Genomic DNA, 20093 nt, shown 5'->3' on the forward strand with positions numbered 1-20093 from the left:
GGACTATTTTATATATTTTGAGTAACTCTTAGAGGCTCAGAAACTATGTAATTCCAATCTTTTCCCGACTGGCATTTTAAATTACAAAGTGTTTGTATGTTTGTTTTTTTCAACAATAAAAACAAACAAACAAAAACAAAACCAGGAAAAAAAAATACACGAAAAAAGGAAAAATATTTAGGACTGTCCCTGAGAGACATAGTCATGACTTGCACACACTAATGGAGCCTCTGTATATTTCTTTAGCTTCTGATGTGGCCCCAGTTCTCCTGCATCCATATGCAGCTCCAAATTTTTTAGGAGAGAGCGTTTGGTGAATGCGTTTGGATTTGATGTCACCTGTGTGGTTGTTATGTGCATCCATGTCTATGTCCACTTGTGAATAAATGATAGACAGAAAGCTAAGTCCGAGAAATGAGCACTGCATTTTTTCCTTCCCATGATGAGCTCAAACCAAAGCCCTTGCGGTCAGTGATCATCCAGTCCCTGGGAGATCCCTGATGCCCTGTTCCCTTCCCCTTTTCCCCTGGTTTGCCTGCCTGTCCCTGCCCTCAGAGGGTGCAGTCCTGGAGGGGAGCTGACCTCTCAGTCTCCTTCCAGTCGGGCTCTGTGTTCGGCATGGTGCCAGCGCAAATGTTCAGTGATCCATTTTGCTAAGTAGGTGAATTCCTGCAGTTTGTTCTAGATGTGGACTTTTTAGGAATGAGTGCTTGACTTCATTCCTAGAGAAAGGAGGGATCTCAAACCCATTTGGTATACTAGGAGTTTTGCCATTGATTCAGGGAGCTCTGGATCAAGCCAGTCAATGAATTTCAGTAATCAAGGCTGGAAGTCATCAGTGCACATCTATCGGCTGCCTAATTATCCTCTGTGAGGTCCTAGAGTGTGAGATATTTCTAGTGGCCTGGAAGAGCTAGTAAATTTCACAGAGATTAAGGTAAATTTTAAGGTTAGTTGAAATTGATTTTTGTTCTGAATGAGCTGCACTACTTAGACTGAGGGAATACCCCTGTACGTGTGTACTTAATGCTGCTTTGAATTAAGCTTTGCAGTTCAGCAGAAATATGTATTTTCAACACAGGTGATTTATTGGGTCACCTAGGATTTCTCCTCTTTTTTAACTTCTGTGCATTTAAATTCTCAATTATAACAAACAAACCTGTTTAATTGAGTTCTCTGGGAAGAGAGATTTAAGAAGGAAAAGGGACAGAGGTAAGAGGAGCTATGCTATATTATAATAAATACATCAGGCTGCCTTCTCTTCTCACCCACAAAAGTATAATTCCATCAGAATAGATGGAATTGCTTCTTTGTAGGTAAGGAGATAATTAATCCCTCCGTCGGCATTGTAATTTAAAATTGCCTGGTGTACTCCTTTTTGTGCGATGTCAATGAGTCACCAGTGCTTGGGATTTTTTCTCTGTATGTTCAGCTTTTCTATGCTACAATTTACATTATAAAGGCAAAAAGGAACCTGAGATGTTTCTAGCCCTTCCTTAAACCCTGAGAGGATGACAAAGATGGCAACCTGATCCCTCAGAGCCTCCCATGTTGACATCCAAATTTAGTTCTCTTTGCGGAGTTGAAGAACTGGCATCATTCCAGGCATTTGAGATCATGCAGTTTGCTTTTATTCAGCTGTTGCTAGTCTAACCCACCTAGCTCCGAGCTTGGCTTTTCCTGAAAATCTACCAGTGGCGCTTTGAGTTTTGTTGTTTGGATCCAGGGTTTGAAGGTAGCTGTGGTGTAAGGGTCTGCCTCGGTTTGGCTTCTCCCACCTGGCTTCAGGCGGTGGGGGAGTTCGCTGGTGACATTCAGGACACCATCAGCCAAGAGCCAGCTCTAGTTAATTGTGCCTTGTGCTCCCCGAGCAGTGCTGATCACCCTGTGAAACTTCAGCCCAGCACAAATGGCAATGGTGAGTGGTGCCTCTTGTTTTTCTCATTCCCCAGGATGACAAGGAGATCGACCTGGAGCACCTCCACAGGCGCGTGAACAGCCTCTGCACAGACGACGACAGTCCCCATAAACAGTTCTCCACCTCCTCGATTGACTTGACCCCGCTGGACATTGACACTTTACCCACACGTCAGGCACTGGAGCAAATCAGTGACTTCAGGAACACTCACATCACCACAACCACCTTCATACCAGAGCAGATCCAGACTCTGAGCCGCACGCTGTCTGCTAAAGCCGCCTCGGGATTCTCCTTCGGCAGTGTGCCTGAGCACCGAACTGGCCCTTTCAGGCACAGGGCACCCAACGGGGGCTTTTTCAGAAGCCCCATCAAAACAATGTCATCCATCCCTTACCAACCAACTCCTACCCTGGGCCTGAATATCGGTAGTGATCCAGACCGAGGCACCTCCATCTGAGCATCAGAACAAGTTTCTTCACTGTTTCTTATTTAGGACTCCCTTTGCAAGGAGCAGCTGTAATATTGTGGGACTAACATGGATGTAACCTTTCTTCTTTACCTTATTTTTTGGTTTTGAGGGTTGTGGTTTAGGTTTGGGGTTTTTTTCTTTTTTTTTTTTGTTTGGGGGTTATTTTCTGTTCAGGGGTTGTTTTTGGGGTTTTTTCTTTATTTTATTTAAGAATCAGAATTATTAGTAGCAACTCTTCCTCCTCCTCTTCTCTGCTTTCTCAGTCCAGTCTCTTCTGCCTCCCCTTATTCTCTGTACTACTTGAATCACTTATTCTTCAGTTTATCACCACGTTAGGTTTTGGTTACTTCAAGCTTTTCATATACTTTAAATATAGGAAACAAGCAGTGATTCATGCATAGGAAAACCCTGAGGATTACTTTACAGAAGGGCATTCGCTCCTCCTCCCCCACCGCCTTTTTTTACTATAATTGCAATAACTTAAGTATTTTTCATGTACTCTGCTGCATCCAGTCAGCGCTCCACTGCTGTGTGTCCTTTTAACTGTGGACCAAAGGCAAACCCTGCAGTTTAAGAAATGGAAAATTAAAAAAAAAAAGGCAAAAAGACAAAAAAACATTAAAAAAAAAAAGGAAAACAAATGAAGTTCAAAGATCATTCAGGCCCCATAATATAAGAATGCAATTTTGTAGGATTACAAAAAGCCATTACTATGCCAGTAAAGACTACAGTTAAATCTACTTTTGCACTGCAACAGTGCATATGACCTTTATGTGATTGTACAGTGTTAAAAGTTTTTCTTATGTACAGTAAACTGTATCATATGGCAGAAGCCTCTGTTGTGTTAAATAAAGTAGTATCTCATACATATATATATATACATATATACGCACAGGTATGTGTATATATATATACATGTATATATAGCTATAAAATGACAGCCGTTGCTATTGCAATTCATTTAATAAAGCTTTAGTAAAAATGTGTTGTATACAGGAGAGATGTACAGTGCAGGGTGTCTTTTCATTTAGAAAAGACAGGTTGCTTTAATGTTATTCTGACTTGCATCGTTTGCCAACAGAGCATATTTTATACTTTTCTATTAGAGCATCCAGGGCAATTAAACATTTGTACCTAGATGTAACTCCTTTGGTTAGGTTTTGCATTGGCTTTTGAGCATTCTATAAGGCTAATCTTGATAATTTTCCTTTTAATTAATTAGACAAATGGAACTGTCTCTTAGGTATACCATGTTCATGAACAGCTAATATAGCTCTAGAGCAGTTAAACATGGATCAAAGGTCAATAAATCCTTTTCCAAGTCAGTACAGTTGATCAATAAAATAATGGCGTTAACAGAGAAAATAAAAAAGCCCTCAAGACACACAGATGTGGCCTTAATTATAATCACGTATTGGTCTAAGGGGAAAAAATATGAACAGGCACTCAGTTTAATCCTTTCTATGTTAAATTAGATTTAGAGGAGCTATGTATTTTTTACATTAGTGCCAACTGTATAGAGCAATATAAAGAACAGCAGTGAGAGCAAAACCAGTGCCCACTTTGGCACCAGCTTTTTCAAGTAACACCGTTACCTGTTAGAAACATAGGAAGAGCTTTCAATTTGTAATCCTTAAACTAAAAATGCGGTTAAGTAGAAAGCAAGCAGTTTATCCTGTGAGTTTTTTGGTTTGGTTTTCTTTTAAATGCCATACACTTACTTTAATCTAACTCATTCTTTGGCTAAGATTAATAGGAATCAGCATATGTGATTTGCTTTAGGATAAAATAAAAGGTATATTCTTCAGATCTATTCTATTTTGATGCTAATTCTGTTCTGGGGGAGCATCTTGTACTGTCACTGTTTTTTGTACTAAATCTTCAAATATTGTCTACTGTGTAAGGCAGAACGAATTCTTATCGTGCAAAAGGCCATTTTGTTTCCAGGGTAGCAAGTGTCTAAAAGCATGCACAACTTGCTTCCCCCTTGTAACATTCATGAACTCATCCACACTTCTGAGTAAAAGAAAAAAAAAGAAAAAAGAAAAAAAAAAAAAGAAAATTTCTTTCCAACAAGCTACATAGGGACATACCAGATGTTGCAGTGATTTTAGCTATTAAAAAACCTGTTAACCATGTACGATATTTAAAATAGGCCTATTTTGATGTGTTGCCTATTATACAGATACACAAAACACTTTTTGGAGGCCTCAGTTACAAGTGGCAGAGCTTTCTGTGTATAATTTGTCTAAATAATTTGTCTAATAAAATTGTTTTCTAAACTTGCGTTTCCTCCTGTTCAATTGCTGAGTGCAGGGGGATTTTCAGCCTATGACAAGGTAATGTACTCATGGTTTTGCTGCACTGCTACTGGAGGGTTTTAGCCCATGGAGATGGCATGAGCTCCTCAAGCTGCTCTGACTCAGCTCAGTGAACAGCATCTTTGGAAAACACCAGTGTTTACCATGTTTATCAATGGCTTAGAAATCTAAGGCTTAGGTTTCAGAGAGCATTTACGAGCAGCATTTTGGAGGATGAGTTTAGAGTTCCTTAGCACTGACATGTATGGGACATGATTTTTAGAAATACTGCATTCCACTTTCATCTGTTTTAATATAATGTAGGAATATTCTTGGAGCACGGCCTTTATTTTTATAGAATCACACTTTGCCATCTTTATTTGCATGGAGGTTAATTTTCCCTGATACTGGACATACACTGCCTAAAACAAAACTTTTAGTGTGAGAGGAGGTAGCCCATATTTCATACATGATGGCTTTCTCAATTTTTAAGTTTCAATAACATTTTAAACTTAATAACCTTTTCATTAGCAAGCTGTGCAGAATGTACTGCAATAACATCAGCCATGACAATTTAACTTGCAGCATCCAAAATTTGTCTGCTGGCTTTTTACATTCAGTGTATTTTATTCACTTAATATTTCTGACCTCTTACAATTTTCTATTAAGCTTAGCAGGCATTCAGGGGATCATTCACCTAAACAGAGGCACTGTGTCCCTGTCCCACTCACAGACACGCCTCTCTAGAGCCAGGTAGTTTTACAGGTATGACATATGTACTCTCTGTAATGGGCTACATCATGGTGAACCCTACGTGACACTTACCTTTCTTTACAACAAATTCCAGGGAAGTAATAGTGTTAAGGACTGTCAAGTGTTTCTGCTGCAGTAGCTCCACTGGAGATACAAGCCAGCTGTTTATAAAGATGAGTTGTTTGCATGGTATCTGCAGTTATATGACCTTTTTGAGATACCAGCTACAAACAAAAAGAGAGCAGTGGAAGAAAACATGTTTATCTGATTTCGAAGAATCTCCTAGTAAGATGTTTCTATTGACCAACAGTGAAACACCTGGAGATAAATAGTTTTGCTGAGCCAACCAAGTGAATGATTGCAGCCCTGAGTGACACAGCTGCAGCACGGCCAGTGCCAAAGTCCCTTTTGTTTCCCTCTTGTCTTCACCAAAAAAAAAGGGCTAGGACCATTTCCCTAAACAAATCAGATTTTTCAGAGTATCTTTTTCTCTTTCTTTCCTACTTACATAGGATGCTATGAAGTGATGAGAACATAAAGCTGCCTTTCTGCCAACACTCACTGGGTCAGTGCAGCTTGCTAGAGGTTAATGCCCCCCAAAAGTTTAATTTCTCAACTCTGCACAAAGTGATGACACAAAAAGTAAATGAGCTTCCTTTGTGCATGCTTGTGGGTGTAGCTAATGAAAAAAGTCTCCAAAACAGCAAAGGCATCACACCAACACAGCCCTGCTTTAACCATTTTTCTCTCGGTACTAATTAATGCTTCCTCTTCACTCTGCAGAGCTGTTTTGAAATAAATGTCAAAACCAAGTATCTCCCCCTTTATCTGAGTCACAGACAAAATTTTTGATAAACACTGGGACATGAACACGTATCCACGTGCCACATCAACAGCAGTGGGCAACTGTGAAGACATCATCACAATCTATCAGCTTGTCATGTCTCACCCAAGGCATTATTCATGAGGTCAGAAATAGAGGCCTCCAAAAGAAGGTCAGAGCAGGGGAAGTGATTCATAGCTCAACAAAATCCTAAACATAAAAATTGTACCAATGCCCCAAAGTTGCAGGAACCAAGAACATAATTTAGAAAGAAAATACTTTGCAGGAGGTGTAGTTATAAAAATAAATTTACTACCTGTCGAGACATACAAAATCTGTGGTCCCCCCCAGTCCCATTCATCACAGTGGTGTGATATTTTGTGTGTACTACAGAATCTATTTCTGCAAGATATGTCAGAAGAAAAAAGAAATCATTACAGCTGGAAAACTGAACTGTCAAGTCATTGACTACTGTACTCCAGGTCATACAGGAAGCTTGAGGCAGAAGGAAGAATTCAGCATCTCAGAACTAGTTCACTGCTGTAAGGGGAAAAAACAAATCTTTCTGGGATCAGTAACTGCCATGCCAGTGGAAAAAGAAAGCCACCTGGAGCCCAGCAAGCACACAACACCCCTCCACCATGACATCACAGCTCGGTGCTTCTGTAGCTAATTATTCCTACCAGCACTAATAAGGCCAATATTTCTTTCAGTGCAATATAATTTTTCCCCTTTCTTAAAAAAAAAGTAAATGCTTGTGTCCCATTCTTTGTTCTAAGGGGGTGATGCACCAACACAAGATGGGATAAGGGATCACTTCACAGTCCCAAAACAAAAGTTAACAAGAACTTTATTTGTAAATCCAGATATCATCAGTTATAAGACTGACCCTGCAAATGAAAATAAAGAATTAAAAGGCGAAACCATTAATTAATAAAAGGTTTGGGGGGTACATGAGACAATCATCCAGCTCCTGAAGTAACCACCCAGCTGCAGGTGCTTTCCTAGGTTGCTCTCCTGGCCCCTGCAGCAGCTGATGTGGCAGTAAAGTAAATGAGAGCTGTTTGGGGTTTGTGTGGCCAGATTTTGGCAGTGGAGGGGCTACAAGGATGGCTTCTGTGAGAAGCTGCCAGAAGTTTCCTCCATGTCTGAGAGACCCCAGCCAGCCCTACAAGACAACTAGATGATGTTAGTGCCTCAGGGAAAACAGAATTAATAATGGGGGAACGTTACTGCCCAGGAGGAATTGCCACTGGGAGAGAGGGTGAGAATACATGAGAGAAACAGCCCTGCAGAGCCCCAGACAGTGCAGAAGGAGGGGCAGGAGGTGCTCCAGGCACCAGGGTACAGATTCCCCTGCAGCCCGTGGAGGTCCAAGGCGGAGCAGAGATGCACCTGCAGCCCGTGGAGGACAGCACAGCAGAGCAGGTGCATGTCCAAAGGAATGCTGTGGGAAGCACATGCTGGAGCAGACTCCTGGCAGGTTCTGCCAGGAGAGAGGAGCCATGGAGAGAAGAGCCCATGCTGGAGCAGGTTTGCTGGCAGGATTTGTGACACTCTGGGGCACACACACAGGAGCAGTCTGTTCCTGGGGGACTGCACACCATGGAAGGGACACATGCGGGACCAGTTCATGAAGAACTGTCCCTTGTGGGAGGGACCCTACACTGAAGTATGGGAAGAGTGTGAGGAGCCCTCCCCTGAGGAGGAAGAAGTAGCAGAAAAAATGTGTGATGAGCTGCCCCCAGCCCCTACTCCTGGTCCCTCTGGGGTACTGAGGGGCAGGAAGGTAGAGAAAATCAGGAGTAAAGTTAAGCCCAGGAATAAAGGAGGGGAGGAGGGAAAGCATTTTAAGATCTGGGCTTATTTCTCATTACCCTAGTTTAATCTAATTGGTAATAAATCATATTTATCTTCCCCTGAGTCAAGTCTGTTTTGCCAACAATGGTAATGGGTGAGTGATTTTCCCTGTCCTTATCCCAACCCCTGAGCCTTTCATTATGTTTGCTCTCCCCTGTCCAGCTGTGGAAGCGGAGTGATGGAGCAGCTTCGGTGGGCACCTGGCACCCAGCCAGGGTCAGCCCACCACAGAGCTCAGGTACAGCCTCTGCCAAGGTGTAGCAGGCAGGTTTGCTTTCACAGTCCCACAGGTGCCTCGTGTTACAGCCCCCCAGGTGAGTGCTCAGTGCTGGGCTCTCTGCCACTGCTCTCCCTGCTTCAGCTGTTCATGTGCCACCTCCACATCCGTTGGGACCCCAGCACCAGGGCCCTGGTAGGCTATGGAGAATGGGAGGAGAAAGGAAACAGGGATTTATTTCACAGCAAAGATCTCACAAGACACACACACACACACACATAATTTGAGGGTTCACACCTGGTTGCCCAGTAGGTCAGCTGAGCTTTGCCTGACTTTTCCCTCCTTGTGGGGCTGCAGCAGCAGCTTTGCTACACAGGGTGCAGTATCCCAGTTCCCCACAACTGGGATGGAAGCATCATACCCTCCTTCTACGTATAGGAAAATGCTCCACATGAATCTAATTTTTGTTGCCACTCAAAGAAAGACTCACAGGTGTCACTTACTCCCCTTGATTGCGGAGAGACCCTCTTTTCCCACTCAGCACAGTCAGAAGCAGCCAGAAGATCCTTGTGCAAGCATTTTTCCTGGGAGTGTGAAGGTGGTAAATATTATACAACTGCTAGAAATTGAAAAGCACAGTTGGAAAAATTAAGAAAAAACCACTTTTTTGTGGGTTGTTTGTGCTACATTTGCTGCACTCTGCCAGTCTAGATCATGTCCCTGTCAAATGCCAGGAGAAAAAAGAAGGAGGAGCAGGCAGCTCTGTGAGTGTATTGTAGCCCTGCCACTGCTGGTAAGTTTGCCTTTCTCCCCCACTGGCCAGGGACATGCTTCTTCACACACACAGTGGGGAGGTCTTGTTTGGTTTTGAATATTCCCTGGATATGAATATTCACTGGGGACCACATTAAGAGTAATCACAGCTGACCCATGTTGTTACTAATTAATTCTTTTGCTTACACACGGGGGAACAGGAGAAAGAAAGCAAATACTGTGAACAAAGCTAATAATGTGGTTACTTGCTACTCCTTCTATCTGACACATTTTTAAGGAATAGTCTCTGCGGCATGACGGCTAACACAGCAAGAAATTGATGCAGTGTAACAGGAAAGTGTGCTACTCTATGAAATAGTGCTCAGGCAACCCTGGAATGGTTTGTCTTGCTCTAACTTTTACCCACCTTTCTGAATCATATCTGCTGTTGCTTGGGTTGGTTTTATGTCTCCCCAGGTTTAGGAGACTGCAGATGGAGTTTTCTTACCTCCTGCCCACCAACAAAACAGAATTCCGTGAACCCCTTTATATGCTTCAAAAGTTATCCTGTCAGCCCATCTATACAATACAGAAAGTAGAGCTGATATGGGACACAGGGAACTTTGTTTTCCTTACATCAAGATAAAAGATATGTAGAAGTAGAGGGGATACACCTGGAAAACTGACTTTTGAAAGACACATTTTTGCCTTCAGTAAATATCACTGTGGTCTTTACTTTTTAAGACTTTCTACATCGTCTGACAGATGTAGGTCTATCCATGTGTATATTAAGTCTGCTGTGTCTTACATGAGTTGTTTGAAAAGGGAAAACATATCCATAAATATTCCTCAGCATTTATTCCATAAGTATTGACAGATAGAAGCAGCGTTTCTTTCCAAAACTTACACCCAGTGGATTGGCATTACAGACAGAGGGTTATTATCCACGGCACACAGTAATTTGCTGCAGTGCATAAATAGAAGTTAACTTGGAGCAGAGACATGAGTTTCTATTTCAAGGGGTGAAGCCATGTGAGAAACTGGCAGGTGTGGTGCGTTTGCATGCAGAACTCCATCCATTGCCACAGGCTTCTTCCTGAGTTAATGGTGGGCACTTGCAAAAGAAAGGAAAGGGAAAGGAAAGGGAAAGGAAAGAGAAGCTGGGGGGAGAAGAGCCGAAGGGCCGCGATGAAGGAGCGGCGGTAGCGGGCGGGTTTAGCGGCGGGCCCGGCCCGGCCCTGCCCGGCGCCGCCCGGGTGGTGGCGCTGCGGCACCGCCTCCGGCTCCCTCACGGCCCTGCCCGGGCCGCGCTCCGTGCTGCCGGTGCCTCGACGGGGAGGGCGCCCGGGGGCGGCCCGAGGGGGGGGCTCTTGTCCCCGAAAAGTGCCCCGGGGGCGCCGGCAGTAGCCTTGCGGCTCCCCCCCGCCAAGCGCTCGCCATCCCCCCTCCGCCGGGGCCGCCGTTCCGGGGCAGCGGAGGGGGGAGCGCGGAGCCGTGCGCGGCCGCGGTGGTCACGCGGCGGCCGGGGGAGCGCCATTTCCCGGGAAACGGGGCGGGCCGCGCCGCTATGCCGCCGGGATAATGGCGGGGGCCAGCGCCGTGTCACCTCTTGTGTGCGCTTTCCAAAGAGGAGCCCGGGCGTGGCGAATGGGACACAGACCGCCATTGTTGCCGGCGACACTTTAATCGCCCACACCTACAATATTCAACCTGCTGCCGGCAGCGGGGCAGCACCGGGGCGCACACCCCACCCGAGGGGACCGGGTGGTGGCCTCGCCGCCGTGTCACCAGGGCGAGGCTTTTGGGGGCACCTTCAGTGGCGTGGTGTGGGTTCGGCCAGCCCGGCTGGCTAGCGGTGCTCACCGAACACCAGCAGAGCAGGAGCCCCGAGCTGGGGGGACCCGACTCGCTGGGAGAGGTAGGAGAGAAATGCCCTCGTGTCCATCCCAGGCGGCTGTGCAGGGCGCTCAAGGACCCGCGGGGACACCAGGGTTTTGTTCAGCAGCTTCGGCTGGACATTGCCTGTGTGCTGCCTTCCCACGGACGTTACCTCGTGCTCTCACAGGGGTGTGAAGGCACAGAGGCCTATGGCAGAGAGAACTCTTCCTAGCCTGGATGCAACACCTGTGCTGAAGCAAGAGGTGGGGTTTTCTGCCGCATGAACCTGGCAGGGTGAGATGCTGGTTCCTCCTGCCATAGCTCCCTCCAAAGCTGAGCCACTTGGGCTCTCACTGAGCTCATCTGTGGCCCCTGTCACATGAGGGCCCTACACTCGGGCCTCTGCAGACTGTGGGTTCCTGATGAAAGCTCTCAAGCGCCTGGCCTCAGCAGGCCATCAGCTGTGTCTAGCCTAAACTTCTGCCTCAACAGAGCTTTTGCTCATTGCAGATGAACACTAGGTTTCACCCTTTGGGAATTTCTAAAACTTTTATGGAGGTCAAATCATCCTGCATGCCTGAAGAATAGAAATAATTACAAGTCTCTCTCCCTCTCCAGACCAATCCGCTCTGCAACTCAGGGGTGTACCAGAGGTCTTGATGTAGTCAGGGTTTTGTAAGCCTACTGCCACAGGAGAGCTGCTTCCCAAGAGCTACAGGACTGCAGCTGAGCATTGCTGCTTGAACAAAACCAATGAGGACACAGTCACAGGCACTGCAAACAACGCTCTGCTGAAGCTGTCTGATGTCTAATAGACTGGGAAGAGTTTTCTCATTTTCTTTGCATGGCTCAGAATTTTGAGGTGTCCCTAAAGTTTAATCCTCTTTAATGCTTAATTTTTGTGTATTTCTTTCTCTCTTAACCCCATGACGGGAATGAAATAAAAATGGTTCTACTTCTTTAACAGGTAGAAATTCTTAAGACATCCTAATTTACAAGGTAGTGAACCAGCTGAAGATGTCTTCAGAAAGGTTTCTTTTCACAGCTTTTCACAGGGGTAGTTCCTGAAAGCTCTGTTTGTGCTGTGTTGTGTTGGAAATGGATTGTTCCTAGAAGCCCTGTGTTCTTTGCTGTCAGGGATTAAATGAGAGGATTTCCAATGAATGGCAAGGTACTACTTTTTCTTGGCTGACAAGGGTTTCTTGGGGAAATACTCTGCTCTTGGGGATTGATGTGAACTGCTGATCAGCACCAGACTGGGTCCATTCACTTGATTTCCTCCCCTTAGAGGAACCACTGTTCTCCACATTGTTTTGGCTTCTGTGACTGTAAATATTTACTCTTTACATTTTAGAGATGTTCCCTCTTCAGGAGACCTGCAAAGGTTCAGATTCCAGGCTGGCTTTTCCACAGTTAAGAAACCTCCTTCGGGGACTGGGCTGCCTGATTGCCCAGAGCTTTGTGGGTGATGGATGTGAGAACAGCAGGCTGAAGGCCCAGTACAACTGAAGCAGCCCCCTACACTCACAGGTTACTGCTCAAGTAATGCTGCTGTTGAGAGGCAAGGCAGATTGTTTCAAATGTTGATTTTTTTTCTTTTTTTCTCTTGCTTATATGTCAACTGTTATTTTTTCTCTCACTTGTTCACTTTTGTGTTACTACTATGCCACAGAGAGCCTGCAAGCTATATTTTTCATTTATACACCAAGCCTATGACTAGAATGTTTTCCCAGAGCAAACCTTTGTAACTGTACTTTGTGCAGTGGCTAAAGTGACAGTGAAAAAGGGAATGCTGAGGTGATCAGTTAAAAATAATAAATCTAGTCCCAGCAAAGTTGGAGTACTTACACTTCCTGGGCTCTTGTGCAAGAGAACTTGAGAGCAAGAGGAGGTGACCAGATGTGATTTGAAGGAAATATGTTGTTTCTGTGGATGGATTGATGTTAATTCTCTGATCTTAAACTAAATGAAGTATCAATCATATGCCGTAAAACTGTTGATTACGGTGGTAATTTTCTTGCTTAAGTGATTTATATTAGTAAAACATATCAACTAGCAGCCTAATGAAAGCATGTTAGAAAACACTTGTTCACACAGCAGAAATGGTCATTAGTGTTCTCTTACTGCTCATTTCAGGAGTAATTAAAACGACGGACCTGTGGGTGGTGCCTGTGAGCATGCACAGGCCCTGCAGAATTGTTCGGGCTGCAAAGGATGAACAAGCTGCACCTGGAATAACATCATTGTTCAAAGTGTCCCACAGCTGAGAAGTGCCTCAGCTGTCCAAGACTTTGGTGGGACTGAAGGCATTTAGCAATTTTAGTGCAACCTCCTTGCCAAGCTGAGTGTAAAACAAAAAAGTGTTTAAAACTAAATTACTAAGGGAAAATTATTATGAGTGATGTTTCCTTGAATATGAAGCTTTTTATTTTTAAAATATGAATTAATGTCTCAGTAACATCTGTAGCCGTTTAAATAAATGGGCAAAATGTATGTAGGTACAAATTCCATAGAAAAGATTTCCAACTATATCACCAAGCTGAATTCATTATGCCTTACAATGGCCCCAGGAGGTAGGCAAGTATTATTATACCAATGCTTTGCATTTCTCTTGGAGGCAGTGGAGGTACTTGCACTGGAATTAACTGTATACAGTTGCAAGTGTCCACAGGGTTAGCCCCAGAGCATAGATCTTTATGGAGGTAAATGTCACCAAGAAATGGGAATTAGTTTTACAAACCCTCCAAGAGCTGAAATAAATGACATTGGGTAAGTGTAAAAATCTGCCCAGGAAGATTGCTCTGCAGAAATGAGGGCACATCTGCTTCAGCAGCAGCATGGTCCTGGTTGTCCTGAGTGGAAAGGGGCAGGTTTCAGAAATGTGATTTCCCACATTTCCAAATGCAGGGCTTTTGTATTCCCTGCAGTCATCCCTTCTAATGTGTATTTAAAACACATTTGACAGTAAAGCATCAGACACTGGTCATAGGAGGAGCCTAAGAAACATTTGCTGCTGGACCCTCTTCTGCTTTAAGCAATCTTGCTCTGAATAATGTAAGTATGAACACTTTATTTGGGTGAATAGTCTGAAGATGCAGAGACTGAAAATAATTCAGCTGTACATTGTCTTTTTGTGTGTGTTGTTGCTCACTGTAGTAGCTTCTAGATGGGGTTTGCCATTCCAGGGTGCAGGTCAGCCACCAGGAGGGCAGAAATCCACCTTCCCTCCTCTTGCAGGAGGCCTGGGCAGGTTGCAGTTGAGATTCACTGAGGATTACCTGATCTCAGTGAGCAAGACTCACACCTTGGTCTCTATCCACTTGTGGGTTTTACTGCCTGAAGACTGGGGGAGGTACAAAGAGGGCTATGTGTCCCCCCCCCATGCACTTTTCAAAAGAAAAGGAGGAAATGGGAGAACATGTGGGAAAAGTGGGGAAGGGGAAGAGAAGGAATAAAATACTTTCTGACCAGTGGCAGAGAAGCCATCTGATCTTGAAATGGGATTGAATGCAGAGTTAGACTGTTGAGTACAGTTAAACTTGAGGACTGACCCATGTGCTTTGTGTGCTTTCAAAATGTCTCTGGCTGTAATGATAGAGGAGGCTTTTTGCTCTCCCCCCTTTTGTAGCATATTTTCTGTAACACTAATATGTGCCTGACCCTGAGTTGCTGCCTTGGCCCTTAACCAGGCTAAGGGGGGAGGAAAGGAGGATGGGGGGAAATATGCATAAAGATACGGGGGTAAGTTCAGTTTGTTTTCCTCTGAAAGCTTTGACACTTGCTTAGAGCAGATTCATTTTCAAGGCTTCCTACATTCCTGCTATTGTACAGTAAGTGTTTCAGACCGGTGTGCCTGTGTTTCCGACTCCTGTGAAGTCCCCTTTGCTGCAGGGCGTGCCTCGAACCGCTTCAAAAGAACCAACTTCTACAAAAGAAAAAAAGAAACTCAAGTAGGCTTGAACATACAAAGAGAGGGAGAAGGGAAAGTGAAAAGGGCCGGGCAGTGTTGAATACAAAATGAGTTCAGCCAGCCCCAGGAGTTCTTCATCACTTACATTTATCTTATTCTGGGAGAGCAGAGCTAAACCCCGTGCTGACATAAACCACCCTTTGCCTTTGACTTTGACTCTGAGTGTGTGTGCACACACAGCAGCTACAGGCATACAGAGAGTACTGGATTTCAGTGAAACATTTTTCCTCCTCTGAGCAGTGGTGTTGGTGGGGAAAATGCCTTTTTGTGTGTGTCCTTTCAAAGGCAAACTGTGGAGTGAGTCTCAGATGCCTCCAGTTTCAAAGCATGCATGCGCTCACAAAACACGCGCTTGAAAAATAAGCAGCTGTTAGTGTTTCCCAGCCGGGAAGTTTTCCCGTCCAAGGAGCACGCTGAGGTGTTAGGCTGATCTCCCCAGTGCTCCATACAGTTACTGAGGTACTGCTAAGGGAAGTCCCCAGCACCAGACAGCAGCCCTGGGCTATCCAGAGGCCTGGGCATCAGCCACCTTGCATCCGCATGTGAGGCTAATGGGATGCTGCTCCCCTCTGTGCCCAGAGTCCAGTGGGTGGTTTGTGGGACAGAGGATTGCGCCTGCTGTCAAGGAGGCCCAACAGCCACACAGGCCACCAGCCTGGAGGGAGGTGTTTAAGACTTCAACACTGCACCAGCCTGGCTCTCCCCATGCTGGGAGCTTGCTAGGCTTCTGGAAAAGCGTGTCAGTGGCTGCTGCTTAGCAAAGCTCACGCTCATTTCCAAGCTTTGGCCCGCGGTCCTTGCAAGGAACAGCTCACAGCTGTGGCACCCGGCGCCCAAACGGGGAACACGGAGGCTTAACCCTGGGGATGAGAGCACAGCAGGACTGCTGGCAAAGCACACCTGTGCCACGGGGACCCAGGGAGAGAGCACGTGGTGCCTGCAGACTGAAAGAGAAGCCGGGGGCTGAGAGTTTAGCCGGCAAACAGCACCATGCAGCACAGTGCAGAGGGCTTTTCCTCCTGTTCATGATGGAAGTGTTTATTGAAGGGGGGGCGGGGGGGGGGGTGTTAAACAATAGCAGGGTATAAAAGTTGTTACCAGATACAAATAGATGGTCTGGCAACTTTATGGATACTATACAGAAACAAGGTATTAACTTCTTCTCCTTGCCACCTTTCTTACTGAGTAAACACTTTCATTTTGGCGAGAAATTGACAACTTGTTTTGGGGGAATCCAGCAGCTTTTGCCTTTGAAGCATAATTGTCGGGGAAAAAAAAGAACAGTGGAAGTTTCCCTCAGTTTGTTTTTAAAGGAAGCAAACCATCAGCATCGCGTTTCCTCAATACCATCCAGTTGTTTGTGGAAGGTGGGCCCCAGGAGCCTGCCGCTTGCACCAAGCGTGCCCAGCCAGCTTCCTAAACTTGTGAGGCTGCTCATTCCATGTCACTGCCGCTCCGCTTTGAGCTGCTGGGCTCCCTCGCTCCCTCCTTGGCTTGCGAGTTATTCACTTTTGAAAAAACATATCTACCTCATACTGTGCCTATCACTTTGTTCTCCACACGCCTATTCACACGGGCAAACCTCCACTTCTCCTCTCCAGGCAGGCGGCGGTGGCGGGAGGGGAGGCAGCGCGGAAGGGAAGTTAAGATGCGTGCACGGAGCTATTTCCCTCTCCACCACCTTTGGCCAGCTATTGTTGGCCCAACAAAAGGACTCGCTCGCGGGGGATCGGGACCCTGCCGAAAACGTGGCAGCTCTGGGGGCAATGTGCTGTCCCGGCTGCAAACGCCACCGCTTCTCACCTACCGGGTCCTGCGTGGGCTTCCCTTGTGTCCCCGGCATTAATCGCTCTAAAACCGAGGGCATTGCCTCGGCGGCTCCGCAGCCGAACCCCCGCACAGCGGCGCCGCGCTCCCTGCACCGCCGCCCGCACCGCTTCGGGCGGGCAGCGCTCCGCACCGACAGCTCGGGCAGGCTCGCTGCGGCCGCAGTGAGAGCCGGACGGACCGACGGCTACTCGCGCCCGGCGCGGGGAGGCCACGGCGGGCAATTACCGGAGCCTCCGAGGTTTGGCCAGCGGCGGCTATATGGAAAAGCATGTTTCCCCAGGCGGGCGCGACGGAGCGTCCTCAGAGAATGCGGCGGCGGGGACGGCTAGGTGCCACGGGGTGTCGGTTCCTTCTGTCGGCAGAGCCGCCCGCCGCTGCGCGGTGCGGGGCGCCGCGCCGTCGGGGCTCTTCCCGACACCCCCCGTTCGGCAGGCCCGGTGCGGGGCTCTCCCCGGCCCCCGGTTCGGCAGGCCCGCTGCTGCCCGGCGCGGGGCGGACGCGCCGTCGGGGCGCTCCCGGGCACCCCCACCCAGTTCCGCCCCGCCGCGCGCGGGGAGCCCGCCCGGCGCGCGCCTGCCCGGGGCGGGGCGGGGCGGGGCCGCGCGTGCCGCCGGCCCGGGCTCACCCCCCCGCCGCCGTCGGCAGCGGCCTCCGCTCCCCCCGCGCCCCGCGCGCCATTGGCTCCCCGCACGCGCCGGCCCCGCGCGCGCGCGCGCCATTGGCCGCGCCGACACGCGACCGGCGCGAGTGGAGGGCGTGCGGCGGGAGGGGTGGGGCGCGAGGGAGGGGAGGGAGGGGGAGGGGGGCGCGGGGGCGGGGGGGACCCCGGCGCGTGCCGCTCCTTAAAGGGGGGCGCGGGCCCGGCCGACACCGGAGCCGTCGGGGCGCCACGCGCGAGGCGGGGGCTGCGCGCGGCCCCATGGGCGCGCGGCGGTAGAGCCATGAGCTTGCCGTGGGCAGAGCGCGCCCGGGAGCCGCCGGGGCCGCCCGAGCCGCCGCCGGGCCCGGAGCAGAGCGGGTGCGGCGGCTTCGCCCCGGGCTCGTGGCTCGGCGTGTGCTGCGCCGCCCGCCTGCCCGCCGCCGCCGCCTCGCCGCGCTACCTGCTGCCCGGGGAGGACGAGGAGGCGGCGGCGGAGGGCGGCGCGGCGCGGGGCGGCGGGAGCAGCCCCGGCGGGGCGCGGGGCGGCGGGCGGCCGCGGGGCGGCGGCGGCGGCCCCGGGCTGCGGGCGCAGGTGAGCGGCGTGCAGAAGCAGCGGCGGCTGGCGGCCAACGCGCGGGAGCGGCGGCGGATGCACGGGCTGAACCACGCCTTCGACCAGCTGCGCAATGTCATCCCCTCCTTCAACAACGACAAGAAGCTCTCCAAGTACGAGACGCTGCAGATGGCTCAGATCTACATCAGCGCCCTGGCCGAGCTACTGCACGGCCCCGCCGCTCCTCCCGACGCCGCCGGCAAGGCCGAGCACCGCGGGGCCCCCTTCGAGCCGCCCTGCGCCGCCGCAGGGGCTGGAGCGCCGCCGGGGCCACCGGCGCCGCCGCCGGGGCCGCCCAGAGCGTCGCCCCCCGGGCACGGCAGGACTCGCTTCCCCCCTCCGCCGGCCGCGGGGGCTACTCGGTGCAGCTCGACCCGCTGCACTTCTCCTTTGCGGAGGGCGCCCTGATGGGACAGAGAGCCCCTTCCCCCGCCCTCCTCATGCCGCAGCCCGGGCAGCCGCCGCAGGAGAGGAGCAAGACGTCACCCCGGTCCCACAGGAGCGACGGGGAGTTCTCGCCCCGCTCCCACTACAGCGATTCGGATGAGGCCAGCTAAGGCAGGGGTGTCGTCCCTGGCACCCCCAAGGCCGCCCCTCGAAGCACAGACTCCGCCGTGGGGTGAGCAGCCGAACGCGGTGCCGCCACGGACGGCATCGGCTCCCCTCGGGCGCTTTGAAATCCACCCCTTCGTCTCCCACCCCGGCAGCCCCTGGTTAGTCCAGGGGGGATGGCTGTTAGCGAGTGACTGTACCCGCCCTGTCTCTCAGGGTCGGTTGGTTTGTTTTCATTTTTAGTTAACACTTCGAAAGTTTCTTTCGCCTAGAAGTCGTTGCCGTTCCCTCCTGCCAACACGCCACCTCGCAGCGCGGAGCCTGGCTCGCCCCGTCGGCGAGCAGGTGATGCGCAGGGAGAAAGCCTGGCCCCGGGGGTGCCGCGATGCCGCCGGCGCCATCCCCACCCGGCCGTGAACCCGCCCTGACACCCCCCGTCTTCCAGGACACCGATCCTGCCGTGGGTCGTATTGCTGTGGAAACACACACACACACACACACACACAAAGTCAATAACGTACCGTCTTAACCTGTAAATAGCGGAGAAAATTTGGATGTTCCTTAGAGCACCATGTCGGCGTCTTTTGTGGGGGAAACTTGGCGCAAGCACTTTATCAGCGGCTGGAGTTGCAGTTTCAAGAGGAAAGCTACTAACTGCCAATTGGAGACCAATATTTAATTAAGCCACTTAATCATAACGCTCTCTTAAAAACGAAACCAGTTTTGTCGTGTCAAACTTTTATGTCCGTTTTATCTTCCTTTTGTGGTAATAGGAAACGTATTTATTATGCAGTGTTTGCAATTCTTTCTGCTTCTCTCTTTTTATAAAAAAATATTCTTTTCTACGACAAGAATCGTTTATTTTGATTTTAGCAAAGCCAGCTGCCATTGTTTTATGTATTTTAATTCTAAAATTTTTTTTCAAATCAAATAAACGTGGGGAAAAAAAAAAAAAAACCAACCAAAACAAAATCAGCCTCAAAGCGTGGTCGGGTTCAACTTCTCCCCTCACCCTCCCGTCGCCGCGGTGGTGTGAAACTCCGCGGCGGTGGTGAGAGGTACAGAGGCGAGGGCGATACTCCGGGAAGCCGATGGGGCGCCCCGGCTGCTTGCAGAGGGACGGGAGGACCCCGGGGCCGGGGCGGGCTCTGCCCCGCGTGGAGCAGCACTCCCTCTGCTCCCTGCACCGCCGGGACCGTGTCCCGTTTCCGTCCCGCAGTTCCCAGCGGAGCCGGGATAATTGCAACAAGTGCAGGGTAAGGAGCTTGTCGCTGCTCTGTAGCGCCTGTCCCCGCACAACCGCTCGAGTCGCATCATTCCCTTCTTCCCACCTCCTCCTCTAGTCGGGGACGCGACCGGATCTCCCCACGGAGCCTCCTCTGTATCAGCCGAGCAAAAAGGGCCGGGAGCGGGCGGGGTTTTGGGGACACGCGAGCAGCGCCGCGGGTCGCCGGGGGATCAGGATGTGGCCCCTGGGCTCGAGCTAAACCCCGGACGGGAATGGGGGATTGGCTGAT

At 49.3% G+C, this 20093-nt stretch overlaps 2 protein-coding genes across 3 annotated transcripts in view; both read left to right on the forward strand.

Annotated features, from left to right (window-relative positions):
- GRID2 (glutamate ionotropic receptor delta type subunit 2) overlaps positions 1-4669 on the forward strand; it is a 693323-nt gene extending 688654 nt beyond the window's left edge. The window contains exon 17 of one of the 2 annotated variants that reach the window (XR_005601815.1): positions 1953-2041. Coding sequence is in view for 1 of the 2 variants with exons in the window: in XM_039551427.1 (XP_039407361.1) it covers positions 1953-2375 (423 nt within the window). In the remaining variant the exon portion in view is untranslated. Of the gene's footprint in view, positions 1-1952 lie in introns of both variants that reach the window. The other variant, XM_039551427.1, reaches the window with a different exon arrangement.
- Positions 4670-17712: 13043 nt separating this feature from the next.
- Positions 17713-19452, forward strand: ATOH1 (atonal bHLH transcription factor 1). The gene is given in 2 exon segments (XM_039550958.1): positions 17713-18361; positions 18364-19452. Coding segments are annotated over 2 exon segments (867 nt in total). The 3' UTR covers positions 18582-19452.
- Positions 19453-20093: the final 641 nt, after the last annotated feature.

The sequence above is a fragment of the Corvus cornix genome, chromosome 4 (assembly GCF_000738735.6).
Source record: "Corvus cornix cornix isolate S_Up_H32 chromosome 4, ASM73873v5, whole genome shotgun sequence".
Lineage (NCBI taxonomy): Eukaryota > Metazoa > Chordata > Aves > Passeriformes > Corvidae > Corvus > Corvus cornix.